Source organism: Pteropus vampyrus, unplaced genomic scaffold (assembly GCF_000151845.1).
Source record: "Pteropus vampyrus isolate Shadow unplaced genomic scaffold, Pvam_2.0 Scaffold1395, whole genome shotgun sequence".
NCBI classification, from domain to species: Eukaryota; Metazoa; Chordata; class Mammalia; order Chiroptera; family Pteropodidae; genus Pteropus; species Pteropus vampyrus.
Window position 1 is genome coordinate 141,750 of NW_011890176.1, and position 16,931 is coordinate 158,680.

Sequence of the window (16,931 nt, forward strand, 5' to 3'; positions counted from 1 at the left end):
TGGAGATTAGAGAGAGAAGAGTCAAAGATGACTCTGAAGATTCAGGCCCGGGTGACTTAAAAAAAAAAGTTATGTTTGGAAAACAAAGATATAACTAGTTTGAGTGCATGAGTTCCACATAAGACATAGTAAGTGTGAGGTAGTGGTAAGAAATCGAACAGACAGTAAGAGATCATCGAATCTTAAGTTAGAGCTGGAAGGGATTGTAAAAGTTTTCTAGTTGTATGATCTCCCCATAGTTCTGGTTAAATTGTTAATGCTAGTATTGTATTAATTAAGGATACAGGGAATATAATTCAAGCATTCAGATTTAGGAATCAGACTATCATCAAGGGATGTGAATGCTTTGGGGTTTTAGGGGCCATTTTCAGAAGGTGTGAATCTCCTTACTGCTTCTGCATCCTTTCAAACAGAAAGAAACACTGTTGAGTAAGTGCACCTTCTTAGCTTCTTTCTTATGCACTGAACTGATTTAAAATAAAACAAAAAACTGTTCTGGCAAGATATGTTTTCAGACTGTAGAGATTCTAAGCACAATGCTTGTGCACACACCATTGGTGTTAAGAGATGTTTGCTTGAATATTTTATTTCCTAACAGATGCCTGGAAGTCATTGACAGATAAAGTCCAGGAAGCTCGATCAAATGCCCGCCTAAAGCAGCTCTCATTTGCAGGTAATGGCTAGAGTGGTCATTTTCTTCCTGTCTCAGAATATTCTGGTAACTTGTTCTAAGTTACAGAGTTGATTGCACAAACTTTTTTTTTCCTTTTAAATAATTTTTCCACAACTTTATTGCAATATAAACGATACAATTCACCCATTTAAAGCATACAGTTCATTGGCTTTTACTATATTCACAGAGTTGTGCAACCAACACTTCTGTATAATTCCAGAACATTTTCATTATCCCTAAAATAAACCTCATACCCATTGGCAGTCATTTGTCAGCCCCATCCCCTGGCAACCACTAATCTTTCTGTCTCCATGGATTTACCTGTATATTTCATATAAATGGAATCGTATAATATGTGGCCTTTTGTGACTTCCTTCTTTCATTTAACATAATACTTTCAAAATTTCTCTCTGCTGTAATATTGCATAAGTACTTCATTTCTCTTTTTTAACAAATAATTTTTTTTATTATAGTAAAATACATATAATGTAAAATTTACCATTTTACCCATTTTTAAGTGTACAGGTCAGTTAAATACATTCACATTCTTGTGCAACCATCACCATTACATTCATCCTCATAACTCTTCATCTTGTAAAACTGAAACTCTATACCCATTAAACAATAACTCTCCATCCTTTCCCTCACTTGAGCCCCTGGCAGCTACCATTGTACTTTTTGTCTTTGTGATTTTGACTACTCAAATTATCTCATATAAGTAGAATATACAGTATTTGTCGTTTTATAACTGGCTTATTTCACTTAGCACAATGTCCTCGAGGTTCATCCATGTTGAAGCACGTGTTAGAATTTCCTTTTTAAGACTGAATAATATTCCATTGTACGTGGAATATTATTTCCCATTTTGCTTATCCATTGATCATTAATGGACACTTGGTTTGCTTCTATACCCAGAAGTGGAATCACTGGATCATATGGTAATTTAATTTTTTGAGGAATCATCATACTGTTTTCCTCAGCAGCTGTACCATTTTACATTCCCACCAGTAGTGCACAAGGGTTTCAGTTTTTCCACATTCTTCACTAATATTTGTTTTGATTTTTTTTTTTTTTCTATTAGCCATCCCAATGGCTATAGTTTTCTATTTACATCCCAGCTGATTAGTGATGTGGAGCATCTTTTCATGTGCTTATTGCTCATTCATATATCTTCTTTGGAGAAATGTTTGTTCAAGTCCTTTGTCTATTTTTTAATTGGGTTGTTTGTTTTTTATTGTTGTTGAGTTTTAGAAGTTCTCTATATCTTCTGGATATTAATCCCTTATTGGATATATGATTTGCAAATATTTTCTTCCATTCATAGGCTACCTTTGCACTGTGGACAGTGTCCTTTTTTCCCCTCCCCGCTCCTTTTTCCCTTTTTTTTTTTTTTTAATAGATTGGTGAGGGAGATAATTGGGGAGCAAGGAAATATGATTCATAGGTCCTGCTCCGTCCAACTGTGGTGGTCATTGAGTAAACTATAATTAAATCTATACACAGCTTCTCCACCTGTCCAGTAGTTGCTCTGAATTGATTACTGATAACGTGTAAAATTCTACTGGAGGAAACCAGCATTTTGACTCAGTGTTCATTCTAAAATTGAATAGCCTAGTCCTTTCTTTTTGCCAATGAGACAAATATTTCTTTGGTTTATCCATGTCTTTTACTGTCATGTGGAATGGTGGTAAGAAACCATGAGCTCTAGAAGCAGAGACAATTGACTTCAGGTTCTGTCTCTGCCCTGTTGCTATCAGTATTACATTGGATGCAAGCTAATTAACATCTCTGGGTTTCAATCTCTTATGTGTCAAGTGCAGATATTTATGCAACCTTCAAATTTTGTTCTGAGGATTAATTAAAATAATGAATCTGACATTGACAGCTATTTATATATTTACACATAAGTAAATGTTTATATATCCTAATATACTTAATGTGCAGTTTTTGATAATGTCTTTTGGTGCACAAAATGTTTTAATTGTCATGAAGTCCAGTTTGTCTGTTTTTTGTTACCTGTGCCTTTGGTGTCAAACCAAAAAAATCATTGCCAGATCCAGTGTTATTAAAATTTTGTCCAATGTTTTCTTCTAAGAATTTTATAGTTTTAGGTCTTAATTTAGGTCTTTGATCCATTCCGAGTTAATTTTTATATATGGTGTTAAGTAAGGGTCAAACTTTTGTATTTTTGCACATAGATATCCAGTTTTCTCAGCATCATTTGTTGAAAAGAGTGTCTTTTCCGCATTGAATGGTCTTGGCACCCTTGGCAAAAATCATTTGAACAAATATGTGAGGGTCTGTTTCTTGGCTATCCTATTCCATTAGTCTATGTGTCTATCTTTATGCCATACCACAAAGTTTTGATTACTTTATTGTCAGTTTTGAAATCAGGGAATATGAGTCTTCCAGTGTGTGTGTGTTTTTGGTTTTGTTTTTGTTTTTTTTCCCAAAATTGTTTTGGCTATTTGGGGTCCTGTGAGATTCCACATAAATTTTAGGATGACTTCTATTTCTTCAAAAAAGGTCATTGGGGTTTTTGTAGGGATTGCATTGAATCTATAGATAGCTTATGGTAGTATTGACATTTTAACAATATTAAGTCTTTCCTGGGATGTGTTTCTACTTATTTATATCTTTTAAAATTTTCTTTCAGCAGTGTTTTGTAGTTTTAATTGTACAAGTCTTTTACTTGCTTAAGTTAATTCCTAAGTATTTTTCTCTTTGTGATGTTATTGTAAATGGAATTGTTTTTGACATTTCCTTTTCAGATTGTTTATTATTTGTATATAAATGCAGCCGATTTTTGCATGTTGACTTTATATCCTGCTACTTTGCTGAATTTATTTGTTTGTTTGTTTTGTGGACTCTTTAAGGTTTTCTACCTATGAGATATCTGCAAACAGATAATCAATCTTGCTTCTTTCATTCTGTTTTGGCTGCCTTTTGTTTTTCTTACCTAATTGCTCTCACTAGAACTTTTAGTACTATGTTGAATAAAAGTGGTAAAAGCAGGCATTTTTGCCTTGTTCATGATGTTAGAAGAAAAGCTTTCAGTCTTTCATCATTGAGTATGTTATTTGCTGAGGGTTTTTCACATATGGTTTTTTTAGTATTTCGTTCCTTTATATTGTCATCAACTGATGGACATTTGGGTTTATTCTACCTTCTGACTATGATGAATAATTTTGTCATGAATATTTATGTACAAGTTTTTGTATAGACATGTTCTCTTGGGTATATACCTAGGAGTAGAATTACTGGGTAACTCTATGTTTAACTTTTTGAGGGAACTGCCAAATAGTTTTTCAAAAGTGGGTGCACCATTTTACATTTCACATTTCCACCAACAATGTACAATGGTTCCAGTATCCACATCTTTGCCAACACTTGTTACTGTCTGTCTTTTTTATTATAGACATCTCAGTGAGTATGAAATGGTATCACATTGTAGTTTTGTTATACCTTCCTTCTTAAAGTTGAAAGTTTCTCATTGCTATTAGACTTCAGATTAAATTTAGACAGTGTAAAAACATCATTAGTACAGTTGTTTCAAGTGAACATTAAAGGTTTAAACTAATCTAAGAGATGTAGAAACCCTCCATTAACTCTGTTTTTTTCCATATCTATCTTTCCATACCTCTCTAAATTCCTTTCACATTGGTCCTTGGAAGGGAAGCGAATGAGTACTTAGAAGAATTTAACTTCATCTATGGTTTTGTTTTTGTTTGAAGAAGAAAAAGAGGGAAAATATTTGAGGCATATATTAGAAAATATTAACACTTGTTTATTTTAAGTGACAGGTACATGTGTAGCTATTATAACAGCCTGTGTACTGTTCTATATTTTAAAATTTTCAGAATTTTTTTTAATTAGAAAAAGAGCAAAGGACACAACAGGCATTTTATATCGCACAAGATACAAATGGCCAATAGCAATGAAAAGATACTCAATCTCACTCATAATTTAAAAAATGCATGTTAAAACATAATTAACTGTCTTCACCTTCATTAAAGATTTAGAGTTTGGAGATAATATAGATAAAGATGGAGGAGATGGGCTCTCTCTTATGTCATTAATATAACTATTTGGAGGAGCAGTTGAGCAATAGCTATCAAAATTTTCAAGTCACATGCTCTTCCATCCAACAATTCCACTCTGAGAAATTATCCTATAAGTGGTCTCAACCAAGTCATAAAAATGTATTAGGATGTTTATTTCATCTAACATGTTGGTAGAAAACTGGAAGCAACCTAAATATTCCTTATTTGGGGGAATTTAGAACGAGGTCTAAAGTAAATTAACTGAAAAGGCAAGTTTTAACAGTATGTATCTAGTTTGAGCATGATTCCTTTTAGATACTTGTCTCTGTGTGTGTGTGTGTGTGTGTGTGTGTGTGTGTGTGTGTGTGTTACCTCTGAGGAATAAGACCTGGGAAATTAGAATTGCAACGTTTACTTCTCTGTACTATTTCACTTTATTTCTGAGCGTTATTTTTATGTTTTTAAAAATAATTTTTAATTTTTCAGTTATACTTGGCCTACAATATTAGTTTCAATGTATAACATAGTGATTAGACATCTATATAACTCATAAAGTGATCACCCCAATAAATCTAGTACCCATCTGACACCATACATATTTATTACAATATGATTGGCTATATTCCTTATGCTGTACTTTCTATCTCCATGAATATTTTGTAACTACCAATTTGTACTTCTTAATCCCTTCCCCTACAACCGCCTCCTGTCAAAATATTCTCTGGATCTATGAATTTATATCTATTTTTTGTTTATTTTGTTCTTTAGATTTCACATATACAGGCAATCGAATGGCATTTGTCTTCCTCTATATGACTTACTCCACTCAGCACACTACCCTCTAGGTCCATCGTGAAATATCTTTTTCCATCCCATTATTTTTAGTCTGTGTGTGTCTTTTAATCTGAAGTGAGTCTTATAGGCAGCACATGTAGGGGTCTTGTTTTCTTATCCATTCAGCCACCTATCTTTTGATTGAAGCATTTCTTTTTCATTTGAAGTAATTATTGATATGTAGTTATCGCCATTCTTTATTTAGACTTTTGATACATATTTTTGTCTTCTTAAAGAAGTCCCTCCAACATTTCCTATAATATTGGCTTGGTAATGAACTCCTTTAGTTTTTTTCTTGTCTGGGAAGCTCTGTTCTTCAATTCTAAATGATAGCTTTGCCAGGTAAAGTAATCTTGGTTGTAGGTCCTGGGTTTTCATCACTTTAAATATTTTGTGCCAAGCCTTCTGGCCTATAAAGTTTCTGTTGAGAAATTGACTGACAGCCTTAATGGGCGCTACCTTGTATGTAACTAATTGCTTTTCTCTTGCTGCGTTTAAGATTCTCTCTTTGAATTTAACCTTTGGCATTTTAATTATGATATGTCTTGATGTGGGCCTCTTTGGGTCCATCTTGTTTGGGACTCTGAACTTCCTGGGGTTGTATGTCTATTTCCTTTATCAGGTTAGGGAGGTTTTCCATCATTATTTCTTCAAAGAGATTTTTAATTCCTTGCTTTCTCTCTTCTCTTTCTGGTACCCCTATGATGTGAATGTTGTTACACTTGATGATCTCTCAGAGACTCCTTAAACTATCTGCATTTTTTGGAGTTCTTTTTTCTTGTTGCTGTCCTGATTGGGTGCCTTCCGCTACCCCATCCTCAATGTTGGTGATTCGATCCTCTGCTTCATTCACTCTGTTGATTCCCTCTAATGCAGGGGTCCCCAATCCCTGGGCTGTGGACTGGTACCAGTCCGTGGCCTCTTAGGAACCAGGCTGCACAGCAGGAGGTGAGCAGCGGGCGAGAGAGTGAAGCTTCATCTATATTTGCAGCCGCTCCCCAGTGTTAGCATCACTGTCTCAGCTTTACCTCAGATCATCAGGCAGTAAGTAGATTCTCATAGGAACATCAGCCCCTGGCCGCTGCTTTAAAGTACTCTTAATCTCAGATATCATATTATTCATTTCTGACTGGCTCCCTATTATGTTTTCTATCTCCATTTTTATGTTTTTAATCTCTTTGTTAGAGTTCTCACTGAGTTTATCTACTTTCCCTTAAGTTTCTTGAGCATCCTTATAACCATTGTTTTGAATTCTGCATCTGGCATATTGCTTGTCTCCATTTTGGTAAATTCTTTTTCTGGAGTTTTGTTCTTTTCTTTCATGTGGAGCATGCTTCTTTGTCTCCCTATTTTTGCTGCCTCCTTGTGTCTGTTTTTATGTATTAGGCAGGGCACCTAAGTTTCCTGGTCTTAGTAGAGTGGCTTTGTGTAGTAGGTATGCTGTGGGGCCCAGTGGCACAGACCTGGAAGGGGTCTAGCTGCAGGCTGAGTTCAGCTGTGGCCTGTGTACCTCCAGAGCTACCTGAATTACCTCTGTCTGGGAGAAAGTCGCCCCTCCAGCTCTCACTCTGAAGCCTGACAACTCAGGGCCTCCCTGTATGTCCCTGGCACCCTCGGAGCAGCTGCTGCAGCACTGGAGTTCAGAGCGAGCGAGTATGTCAGCGAGTAAGGCCGAGTGTGGGCCCTTTAAGAGAAACAGTCTCCAACTCCCACAGCTCTCCTTCTCACTCAGCTGCAACCTCAGCTGGTTTTCACAGCCAGAGATTGTAGGAACTTCTCCTCCTGGCAATGGAACCCTGGGCTGGGCATCCCAGTGTCTGGCTGGGACCCTGGACCCTTCGCTCATGTGACTTTGCTGCCATGATAGCCTTCCTGATTCTGGATCACCACATGCGGCTGTGGGACTGGGCCGTTTCGCATTTCCGCCCTGCTGCCGTTTTGAGGAGACTCGTTATTTGAGGTGACTTAGTTGTGGGGATTCTATTCAGCCAGACCTCTGGTGACTCTGCATATTAGTTGCTCTGTAGTTCTGTTATAATTTTGATGTGGTCACTAGAGGCGTGCACAGCCTCTACTTTCTATGCCATCTTGTGAGCCACTCATATTTATAATTTTTTAAAAAACCTAATTAATTTAAATATATTCAGTTTTAAAAGAACAGATGGCAAATAAGGTTTTTTTTAAAGGTAGGATTCTCCTGCATTCTCAGCCTGTTCCCCTCTCACTCTCCCACTAGGTAGGTTTACACAGCCATTCCAATGTGCTCACATTATACGTCGATGATTCAACCCTCTTTCCTACTGTCTCCATATCTCAGGTCAGAAGAAATCCAGTAAATCTTGACAACCTTCCTTTCCGTCATCATTCATATCCCAGTGGTCACTGTGATTGATTCTACCCCAAAATATGTCTTAATCCTTTTTTTCTCTTTTCCTTCCTCAGGCATAATCTTTATTACTCTCTAACCTATAATATTAACTGGTACTTGAATCTCCCATCTCATCTTATAGTGAATCATCAGTGTCACCAGAGGTACCTCAAAAGCTGCTTCTTGTTGCCTACTACTACTATGGTACAAAATTTCCTTAAATGTTTGTTATTAGTAAATATTTACTGAACACCTGTAATCTGTCTGGTACTGTGTTAAACACTTAGGATATAATTGCTGAGTAGAAGCAGACTCAGCCCTACTCTGCTGAGGTTTCTAGTCTGTGGATACCTTACACAACAAGGTCTTATTCACCCTGCCTCGTCTGTTCAGCTTCAGGTCTTATTCTCCTCACCCCAAGAGAGCCATTGTTCTGTAGTAACACTTACTACTTACTGTTACAGATCCATTAGTGTATCTTAAATCACACTGTCTGGTCTTGGAGATGAGAATGCTGAATTTTTAAAATGTACCCCAAGTAATTTTTATTACTTATATCATATATGCTTTCACATTAGCATACCATGGTTCATGCAGTTCCCTCTACCAGGATTGGCCTACTTCTCTCCATCTTCTCCCCTCGCACCTAAAATTCTCTTGTTTGCTTGACAAACTTCTGTTAATCCTTCAAGACTCTGCTAAAAGTCACATCTTTTCTTTAGCCTTTTTAGTCCATTCTTCCCTATACCTATTGTCTTATCACTTAGGATTCTTTTGGCCTCAAGTTACAGAAACCCTAACTCTTGACTGATTTAAACAGGAAGATGAATTATCATCTTACATAACAGACAATCTAAAGGTAGGGCAAGCATCAGGATTGATCAGTATGGGAGTTTTTAATGTCATAAAAACCTAGATTGTTTCCTTCTTTCCATTTTGCTCACCCTGGTAAAGCTTCATCCTCAGGCTGTTAGCAAATGACTGCAGCGGTTTCCAGGATCACAGTCGGTCATGGCAGTGTTCAGAGAAGGGGCTTTTTGTTAGCAAGAAGTGGACGTCTCACATCTCAGCCCAGAACTTGGTACCATACCCATTCCTAAGCTAGTCACCGCCAAGGGGACTGGGATTCCCATGGTTGGCTTAGACTAAAATCATCTGGGCTAGAATGGGTGCTAAGGGTTAACCACAATGACCACTATGTTACCCAGTCCAAAACTTATCTATCATTCTCCATCTCCAGTGCTGTCATCTTGTCCTTGCCCTTATGACCTTCTAGTGGAAGGTCAAAAAAGATACAGTGATGGGGTAATGAAATAGAGAGAGTGACACAGAGGTGAGTGAGGAGCCTCTTCTGGATAGAGTGGTCAGGAAAGGAGTCTCTTGATGAGGTGACATTAAAGCTGAGACCTGAGTGATGATGATAAGTCAGTCATGCAACAATTAAAGTTATCACTGCAGAAGAAACAGCAGGTGGAAAAGCCCTGAAGTAGGAATACCTTTGTGTGTTTATTGTGTGTCTCTTCCATGAAATAAAAGTTCTATAAATACAGGTACCTTCCCTGCCTTGTTTACTTCTGTATTCCCAAGGCTCTGTCTGACACAGTGGAGAGATGGAAAGAATGTGTGGGATATAATAGGTACTCAGTAAATATTTGTTGAATGAATAAATCTCCCACAACAGGATAGATTATTGCCTCATAAAAGTTCCCACAGTACTTTATACTCTACCCATATAGGATATTTTCATGTTGTATGGTTTGTGTACATATCCGCCTCCCTTTGCCAATAGTTCACTGAGAACATGCATGATTCATCTTTGTTTTCTCATTATTGACACAGGGCCTAATCTCTTTGTAAGCCCTCTGTGAATGTATAGTTGAACACATAGCCCAAGTATTAAAATGAACTTTTTGTGAAATATACTTAAGTATGTTTTTCAGTGTCTCTTTCTACATAGGAGTTTCCAGCAATCTAAAACTCCTAGGAAAAAAATTCTTGGGGAAAATCTATGCTATAAAGAAAAAAAATGTTTGCCATTGCCTTATGGCTTAAGCTCTTATATTGTAGTTGTTACATACTTAGGTTGAGTTCTAATAGGAACAACAGTTGTGTTCATAAGAATGTTGCTTATCTGGAGACACCTTTATCCTGCCACTGAAACCAAATGATCTCCCTTTGAAATTCTCTTAAGTGAAATAGAAATTATACATTTAATAATAACTTTCTCCTCTTCTGAAAAATTACCTAAAACATAGAATTCAAACAACTGCAATAACAAAAGGTAGATAGGGTCCCCCCTCCCAGAAGTCACTATTGATTACATTTTAACATGGCTGTCCTTTCAGACATAGCATGTGGTCCTCAAATTACACTTAGGTTGCATCTCTAACATGCTTCATAACTTAGACTGAATGTTGGAATTGCATAGGTGATCTTACACAATTATGCTTATGAAGTACATATCTTGTCCACAAGGAACACCATTATTGTTTTGGTATCTATTAATAATACCAAAAACAATGTTTGTAAATGAAATGATACTATTTACTTAATAAAATTACTATAAAGAATATTAGTTATTTGTTAAGTTTCAAAAAAGAGTGTGGCGGTTCTTACTGTGCCCCATCCATTTAATGAAAGAAGCTAGTCCTTTCAGAAAGCCTTTCATTGTCTGTGCCAGCAGACTAATATAAATCTTTTTGTAAAGTAAAAAGAAATAAGAAGTGCTCATCAATGGCATGAGACTGGTGAGTAAAACAAAGCAGCTATTGAGAATATTACTCCATACAGTTACTATAACAACACAAAAGAGGGTTCTGTTTTAGAGGTTTACTAACATTCCTTTTGAATTTTAGTGAGGCACCTATGTGAATATGAGCTTACAGAACCCAGGTACTCCATTACCTATTTATAAAAATGGGATCGTGGTTGGAATTATACAATCCAAGGTTCAACTCTTGTCACACTAGCTATGTGTCCTTGGGTGTGTGGTATTTAAATTCTATGAACCTATAAGCCTAGGTTCAAAGAATTTACCTTGAAAATAAACCTAGTAACTCCTGCCTCGTGTGGTCATTAGGACCATGAAGTGAAATAATACATAGACCATTTTTGTGTACATATAGAACATAGAAAATCATCCATAGTTCGGTGGCTTGCCTCTCTCACTTAAACTGTCACAAATGTTTTCCATATTGATAGATCTGTATCTGCATTATTTTAATGGCTACCTAATGCTAATTCCCGGCTGGTCTTTAATATAAGTCACCTTTGAGCAGCCTCTGGCAGAGTGATTCTCTGGCACAGGCATTTTAGTACTGTGCAGTTTCCTGTTGGCTGCACTCCTCACAACCCTAATGCCTTTGATCTTACAGGTGTTAATGGTTTGAGGATGCTGGGGATTCTACATGATGCAGTTGTGTTCCTGATTGAGCAGCTTTCAGGTGCCAAGCATTGTAGGAATTACAAATTCCGTTTCCACAAACCAGAAGAGGCCAATGAACCACCCTTGAACCCTCATGGCTCAGCCAGGGCTGAAGTCCACCTGAGGCAAGTGCCATCATTTTCTGTAAGCAGTTTTGGGTCCTGATTTATTATCTAATGATATATTTTTTCCACATGACCTTTGAGATTTCCAGTGTTAATGCTGCCCTTCACTGCATCTATTAAAGCGTTTCTCTAAATATCTTCTAATCCTTTGGCTCCAGGAAGTCGGCATTTGACATGTTTAACTTCCTGGCTTCTAAACATCGCCAGCCTCCTGAATACAACCCCAATGATGAGGAAGAAGAGGAGGTACAGCTGAAGTCAGCTCGGTGAGTCTTGAATGGAGAGGGGACATTAGAAATACTCTTTCCTTTCCTGTACTCCAGCATTTCAGGGCACTGTGCGGTTTTTCTGGGATCAGAATGTCCTGGGTAACATTTAAGAAGACTGAAATACAGTTTGTATTGAAGTAGCAGTAGCTGGCTGGCAAAAAGAGAATATGTTATAGAGGAGAAGTTCAAATAACTATTACATATATATTTTCTTTTCTTTGACTGTGGTATACTCTGTCAACTTTGGCTCTACTACCATTGTCATCGTGGTCAGAAAGTGCTATATGTATTAAAATTGGCCTAATTTTATAAGGTACTTGTTATGTTTGGCATTGAACAAAGAGAACAGTGTAATCATATTCTCCAGGAACCTTTGAGCCAAGACTCAAAACCGATTATTTCCTGAAAAGAATTCATTAATAATGTGTCTTGTCTCTTTAGGAGGGCAACTAGTATGGATCTGCCAATGCCCATGCGTTTCCGGCACTTAAAAAAGACTTCCAAGGAGGCAGTTGGTGTCTACAGGTATGGCTAAAATTAGAGAATTACAGAAAAGTAATGAAGTTTTCCAAAATCAAAGAGGACCAAATGCTGGAGTGACCTCCCTTATTCAGTAAGTGAGGTTTTATAGATATTGTTAACTAAAGCTGATGTCCTGGGATCCTGCCGCTCTTTCATTGAACAAGGAATTTAGCATAATAAACATGACAGTGTTGCTACTTCTAGTGGGCTGTGGAATGGAGAAATTTTTAATCCTTGTCCATTTATTAGAACAATTAATGTACTTAAATCAGGTGGGTCCAGATTGTTATTTTTTTCTTTTTTCAAATGTTTAGCCCTCTTGGTGGACTAACAGACCAAAAGATTTTATTCATTTATTCATGTATTCACACAGTTAACCTTACTGCAGAATTTGTGGCTGATCTCTTGTCTATCTTTATGTCCTAGGTCTCCCATCCATGGTCGTGGTCTTTTTTGTAAGAGAAACATTGATGCAGGTGAGATGGTAATTGAGTATGCTGGCAATGTCATCCGTTCCATCCAGACTGATAAGCGAGAGAAGTATTATGACAGCAAGGTGAGTCTCACACTTTCACTCTCCCAGTTCTTTTGTTTTATTGTAGAAAATGGTCACCACCTATAAATATAATCTCTGGATCAAACATCGATTCAAAGATAGGTTTTTTTAAAAAACATTTTTAACATCTTTGAAATTTGTAGTAGGCCCAGTAAAAGTTTATAATCCACTCTAAGGATTAATAATACACAAAGATATTCTTTGAAGGTTTTTTTCTGAGTAGATCCCAGGATCAAAAGCACATAGCAACACAATTTTTAGGTTTCTCTTTCCTGCAGAGACATTAAAAAACCAGTAGTCTAGTGCCAACAATCTAGGACTTCATCATGGAAGCATCTTAAGAGATGGAAGAAATCTGGAAATTGTACCAAAAGAAACTGTTAGTCAGCAGTTATGTCACATTAGAAAATGGTTGAGAAATGTTCTCAAAACAAAGCTGTAATCAATAACGTGTTCTTCTCCATTCTCCTTCACATATAGGGCATAGGTTGCTACATGTTTCGCATTGATGACTCAGAGGTAGTGGATGCCACCATGCATGGAAACGCTGCACGCTTCATCAATCACTCATGTGAGCCTAACTGCTACTCTCGGGTCATCAATATTGATGGACAGAAGCACATTGTCATCTTTGCCATGCGCAAGATCTACCGAGGGGAGGAACTCACTTATGACTATAAGTTCCCCATTGAGGATGCCAGCAACAAGCTACCCTGCAACTGTGGCGCCAAGAAATGCCGGAAGTTCCTAAACTAAAGCTGCTCTTCTCCCCCTTTGTTGGAGTACCAGGACCTAGGGCCATCCAAAGCAATGCTGAAGGCCTTTGCCAGCAGCTAGGAGTTCCAGGATTGAGTGGGCACAGTTGCGGGGCCTCCTCCATGATGGCTGAGCTCCCTTATGTCCCATATTCACAGTATACATGTGATCATAATCCTGGAGAGAGGCCTGAGATCGGCTTTCTACTGGGGCTCCTCTGATTATATGCCATTAAAAAGTGGGAAACGGGGTCCCTAGCAGACCTGCCTAGAAGGAGCCTATTGAGGATTAGTTATGTTGGGAGATCGGGCCTGAGCATCTCCTCAGAGAGAAGTTGCCTTCCTTGCCTTGGTCCTTTCCCAAGCACTATAAGCAAGGAGTCAGGCAAAGCCCCAAATATAGGGTTGGTTGGATACTTGATAGTTTGTCAGCCAGGCCCAGCCTGTAGCTGTCTGTTGAACAAACAGAGAAGGTCTGGTGGCTTTCCCTACTATCCTCCCACTTGAGAGTTCACTTCTGGTTGGGAGACAGGATTCTTAGCACCTTTGGTGTCAAAGGGCTGTCTTGGGGTTGTGCCAATTAATTACCAAACATTGAGCCTGTGGGCTTTAAGCGGGAGTATTATCCCCATGAGCCTTATCTCAGCCAATTACTTTTCTTAATAGAAGCGGCTTCCCTCTCATTCCTTCTCTTCACTCCACTTTATTCATTTTCCCTGTTTTTCATCCCACCGCTTTCCCATTCTTCTGGGTGGTAGGAAAAGTGACTCCCTGCTCAAGGACACTCCCTATTGGGCATAGCATGTGCCTACAAAAATGTTCCCTGAGCCTGTAAGCACTCCCAGTGGGGAAGTGGACAGGAGCCATTGGCCATAACCAGACAGAATTTGGAGAAGTTTTTATAAAGCTCCACTGAGAGTTTTAAAGAAATATACGTAGCATGATTTTTTAGAAGAGGAAGAGATTATTTAAATAGGATTTGAATCATGCAACAGCCAGAGTATCACAACCAGGATAACCCCTGGGCCCCATGCCTAGGGCATAGTAACTTTATTTTCCTTAAGACATAGGAAGACTTAATTTTTAAACGGTCACTGCCCAGTTGAAGGCACAACACTAATCAGATTTTAAGGCCCAAAACTCGGGTAATAGACCACCTTGTATCGAGGGAACTCTGCCACCTACACAAAATCCATGGATATCGTAAATTAAATGACACTACTGCCCTGATTACTCCTTAGATGTGGTCAAAACAGGATCAAATGTTTCTTCTCTTCCTTCCCCCAAGACAGTGTCCTGAACCTGTTAAATTAAGTCATTGGATTTACTCTGTTCTGTTTACAGTTTACTATTTAAGGTTTTATAAATGTAAATATATTTTGTATATTTTTCTATGAGAAGCACTTCATAGGGAGAAGCACTTACGACAAGGCTATTTTTTAAATCGCGGTATTGTCCTAATTTAAAAGAAGATCGGTTTTTAATAATTTTTTATTTTCATAGGATGAAGTTAGAGAAAATATTCAGCTGTACACACAAAGTCTGGTTTTTCCTGCCCAGCTTCCTCCTGGGAGGTGTACTTTTTGTTGTTTAATGTGTAGCTTGTTTGTGCCCTGTTGACATAAACGTTTCTTGGGTTTGCTCTTTGACAATAAATGGAAAAGGAAGGTCACCCAACTCCATCGGGTCACTCCCCTTTTTCCCATATTGAAACTCCTCAAAAGGCTAGTCGTATCTCAATAGCAGTTTCTCCTCTTCTCTGCACTCTCTCTCCTTTCTGGCACTAGCTCGTCTTTCCTACTTCAGAGTTAGCAACTAAGTTGAATGGCAACCTGACATTTTCCATCACCATCTGCATCATAGGTCACCCCGTTCCCTTTCCCTCTGCCCACCAAGTCCCCATACCAGCAAAAACCACACATTCCCTTTGTGCCCTCTTTTGGGGCAGCCCATTGAAACTGAAGCACAGTCTGACCACTCACAAAGCAGATGTTTCTCTGCCTGTCAGTCACAAGGTTTCAGAGCAGTGTTGTCCAGTAGAGGGCGGGGCACCCTTTTTTTCTCCTGGAGAAGCCCGTTCCTATGGAAGTCTAGCAAAGCAATACGACTCAGCCCAGCGCTCTCTGCCCCAGGACTCATGGCTCTGCTGTGCCTTTCATCCTGGGCTCCCTGTTCTTCCATGACCTTAAGAACTTTATCCAGTGGCTTTGCTGGAACATTGTCACTGTTTTCATTGTCATGCAGGGAGCCCAGCACTGTGGCCAGGATGGCAGAGACTTCCTTGTCATCATGGAGAAGTGCCAGCAGGGTACTGGGGAAAAGCACTCTACCCAGACCTCACCTCCCTTCCTCCTTTTGCCCATGAACAAGACACAGTGGCCCTAGGGCTTTCACTAGTGTCTGAATTCCTTTATTATTGCACTGTGTGAGGTTTTTTTGTAAATCCTTTTATTCTTTTTTTTTTTTTTTTTAAAGAAAAAAAACCTTAAGCTGCATTTGTTACTGAACTGATTAATGCACTGATGGGTCATGAATTCACCTTGAGAAAGACCCAAAGGCCAGTCAAGGAGTGGGGAAACTCAGCTAAACAGACCTAGTTACTGCCCTGCTAGGCCATGCTGTACTGTGAGCCCCCTCCTCATTCTCTTTCTACCAGTCCCAAACCCTGAGGCCAAGGGAGGAACCCACATCTTTCCTTCTCTTGCCAGCTGCAGATGGTTTGCCTTGCCTTTCCACCCCCCAACTGTAACCACGGAAATGAGAACCTCCTCTTACAGCTCAGCCTTGAGTTCATTGCCAAAATTCAGCATACCTGCCAGCAACTTGGGGAACGAGCTAAGATTTCCCTACAAGAGGGAAAGAAGGCAAAAAATGGCATAGCTATCTCCAAAACACCTCTGAGTTTGTTTTGAAAGTAACCTAAGGAATCGCCGCACAAAAGTGCAAACTGAGGAACTGTGGTGGGTCATTCCCAAGAATCCCCCAAGGGGCACCCCAAATCCCTAAGGAGTAACAGCTGCAAACCTGGTCAGTTCTCAGTGAGAGAGCCAGCTCCCTTACAGCTTTGCTGCTAGAACCTGTTGTGGCTGCATTTCCTGGTGGCCAGTGACAACTGTGTAACCAGAATAGCTGCATGGCGCTGACCCTTTGGCCGGAACGTTGTCCCTTGGCTTCGTTACCGTCCACCACTTCCAGCACAGTCCCTCTTGTTTTTTAGACCAATAAAAAGAAGGGGGAAGCCCTGGCAGCTATATATGTTTTCAACCAGACTCCTTTGCCGGGATCCAGTCCACCACCCTGCTTGCCTCTGTCAAACCCCCCGGCCAATGCAGTGAGCACCATGCAGCTCCCCTGATTTAAAA

The 16,931-nt window shown here is 38.9% G+C and overlaps 1 protein-coding gene across 10 annotated transcripts in view; it reads left to right on the plus strand.

The window, feature by feature from the left end:
• The window catches only part of KMT2A (lysine methyltransferase 2A), a 74,560-nt gene extending 57,629 nt beyond the window's left edge, over window positions 1-16,931 (plus strand). For all 10 annotated transcript variants that reach the window (XM_023526613.1, XM_011386397.2, XM_011386398.2 and 7 more), the window contains 6 exons: window positions 599-673; window positions 11,293-11,467; window positions 11,626-11,733; window positions 12,178-12,261; window positions 12,685-12,814; window positions 13,295-16,931. In XM_023526613.1, coding sequence (XP_023382381.1) covers window positions 599-673; window positions 11,293-11,467; window positions 11,626-11,733; window positions 12,178-12,261; window positions 12,685-12,814; window positions 13,295-13,570 — 848 coding nt within the window. In that variant the 3' untranslated portion in view covers window positions 13,571-16,931. The remainder of the gene's footprint in view (window positions 1-598; window positions 674-11,292; window positions 11,468-11,625; window positions 11,734-12,177; window positions 12,262-12,684; window positions 12,815-13,294) is intronic.